General features: G+C 44.8%; 1 protein-coding gene across 4 annotated transcripts in view; it reads left to right on the forward strand.

Moving 5' to 3' along the window:
- LOC125025630 (protein PALS2-like) overlaps window positions 1-2,500 on the forward strand; it is a 27,732-nt gene that overhangs the window by 11,884 nt on the left and 13,348 nt on the right. For all 4 annotated transcript variants that reach the window (XM_047613695.1, XM_047613692.1, XM_047613693.1 and 1 more), the window contains exon 3: window positions 1,936-2,247. In XM_047613695.1, the coding sequence (XP_047469651.1) occupies window positions 1,936-2,247 (312 nt within the window). The remainder of the gene's footprint in view (window positions 1-1,935; window positions 2,248-2,500) is intronic.

Below are 2,500 nucleotides of genomic sequence, written 5' to 3' on the forward strand. Positions count from 1 at the left end.
AGAAATCCATTGGAAGGAAAAATATTTTCCTTGTCATAATGAGAGAGATAATGTCGCCTGTGGTCTTCTGCGAAACACTTCCTTTTCTATTTCCTCCTCCCCCTCTCCCCCTCTCCCTCGCCTCTCTCATCTCCTCCTTCTCCTCCTCCTCCTCCTTCTCCTCCTCCTCCTACTTCTCCTCCTCCTCATTTTTCTTCTTCTCCTCCTCCTCCTCCTCCTCCTCCTCCTCCTCCTCCTCCTTCTCCTCCTTCTCCTCCTCCTCCTCCTTCCTCTTCCTCCTCCTCCTCCTCCTTCCTCCTCCTCCTTCCTCCTCCTCCTCATTCCTCCTCCTTCTCCTCCTCCTCCTCCTCCTCCTCCTCCTCCTCCTCCTCCTCCTCCTCCTTCCTCTTCCTCCTCCTCCTCCTTCCTCCTCCTCCTCCTCCTTCCTCCTCCTCCTCATTCCTCCTCCTCCTCCTCCTCATTCCTCCTCCTCCTTCCTCCTCCTTCTTCTTCTCCTCCTCCTCCTCCTCCTTCCTCCTCCTCCTTCCTCCTCCTCCTCCTCCTCCTTCCTCCTCCTTCCTCCTCCTCCTCATTCCTCCTCCTCCTCCTCCTCCTCCTCCTCCTCCTCATTCCTCCTCCTCCTTCCTCCTCCTTCCTCCTCCTCCTCATTCCTCCTCCTCCTCCTCCTCCTCCTCCTCCTCCTCCTCCTCCTCCTGATTACCAGCACTATTCCTTTCTCTCTTATGCACGAGCGTGTTTTGATTAGTGTAACGAAAAGAAACCAGTTCTTCACCAAAGTACGGATATTAATGACATTAGCTTCATAACATCATATTCCCAAACTACTTTTTCAATTTTCCTTGACAAAGAACTGATGCATTATTTGTCAAACGATATGATTGATAAATAGCATTGGCTGTATATATAGAAACTGTAAATAAGTTCTTAGAGCCAGCAAAGCAGCCTGCATATTATAACATTATGTAATCATTCTCAGTCAGATTTAAAATTATACACAATATGACGATTAATTTTTGTAGTTCGCTTTGATTTGATTTGATTTTTTTTTTTTTTTTTTTTTTTTTTTTTTTAAGATGCATGCCAGTGTTAATTATTTTAAGTTGATCCTTATTTCTGATTTTTCTGTAACACACTTATACTCCTCTTATAACATAATACACTTTACACCTCTGTAACACCAATATCTTCTTCCTTTTTTTCTTGACGTGTCTTGTGGAAAGACATATTTCAAAGGAGTGTGCAACATTCCAGCTCTTTTGCAACAATACAATCTCACACTACACTGACAGAGAGCATGTTCTGCAATGGTGAGATGTTATTCTTTGTTGGGCGGGTGAACTTGCGTCAATGGTTACTGTGGATGTTTCGCTCCGTTCGTCAACACCAGTTTGCAGCTAAGAACTTCAACGTAAAATTCTTGTTTAACATTTTCTCTATGGATCTGTGTGTTCTGAAACAGTGAAAGACAGAGAGGAGGAAGGGCAAAAGAGAGATTTTTTTTGTTTTTAGTTTGATTTTTTTTATACTCTTCAGTGAAAGAGTTCGTCTGGTTTGTGTTATGTAATAATATTTTTCCTCTGAAAATGATAATGATAATTTAGCCATATCATTGAGCAAGTACTAGAATATTTCCATTGTTATTGTTTTTCTTTTTAGAGTTAATTTATAGAAATATTGTGAATACCTAACTGTCTTTAGGATCCCATGAACGAACTTTTGAGTAGCCTGATAAGACATCTCACACAGCAGATAATGCTCTTTAGATACACATTCTATTTACAGAAATTATTCCGTCACACTTGTATATCAATATCTGTACATTCTGCAGTACCCCAACCCGCTTACCTTCCTTTCCAACACGACGCCAAAAACTCGAAACAGAATCTGATTCTTGTCTCCCCCTGAACCCCCCCCCCCCCCCCGCCCCTCGTCCAGGCACTCCTCGAGACCCACGACACCATCGCCGATCGCAGACACGCGGGCGACGCAGGCACCTCCAACGGCTACAACAACGGCCTCAACGGCTGCCACGACAACGCCACCTTCATGCCCGAGGAAAATGGCTACCCGGTGGACGCCATCCGGATGGTGGGCCTCCGGAAGCGCCCCGACGAACCGCTGGGGCTGACGGTGCGGGAGGACGAGAGCGGCTACCTGGTCATCGCGAGGATTATGGCGGGCGGCAGCATCGACAGACAGGGGCTCCTGCACGTCGGCGACGCCATCTGCGAGGTGAACGGCGTCGAGGTAGGTGCTGTTTTGTTTCTTCGTTTGTTTAGTGGTTTGTTATTCTTTGCATTTTTTTCAGCACAACAGTTTCGTGCTAAGGTATCAAAATCTAGATAGGTAAGAATGATGCTACTGTTGATACTAAAAATTTATCAAGATTCATTTAAATAGTGCTACTGTAAAACTGATACTAAAGATTTATCAAGATTCATTTAAATAGTGATGCTGTAAAACTGGCCTAAGTACTAATTAGCCAATGGAAATCTACCAC

This window comes from Penaeus chinensis, chromosome 5 (assembly GCF_019202785.1).
Source record: "Penaeus chinensis breed Huanghai No. 1 chromosome 5, ASM1920278v2, whole genome shotgun sequence".
Taxonomy (NCBI): Eukaryota; Metazoa; Arthropoda; class Malacostraca; order Decapoda; family Penaeidae; genus Penaeus; species Penaeus chinensis.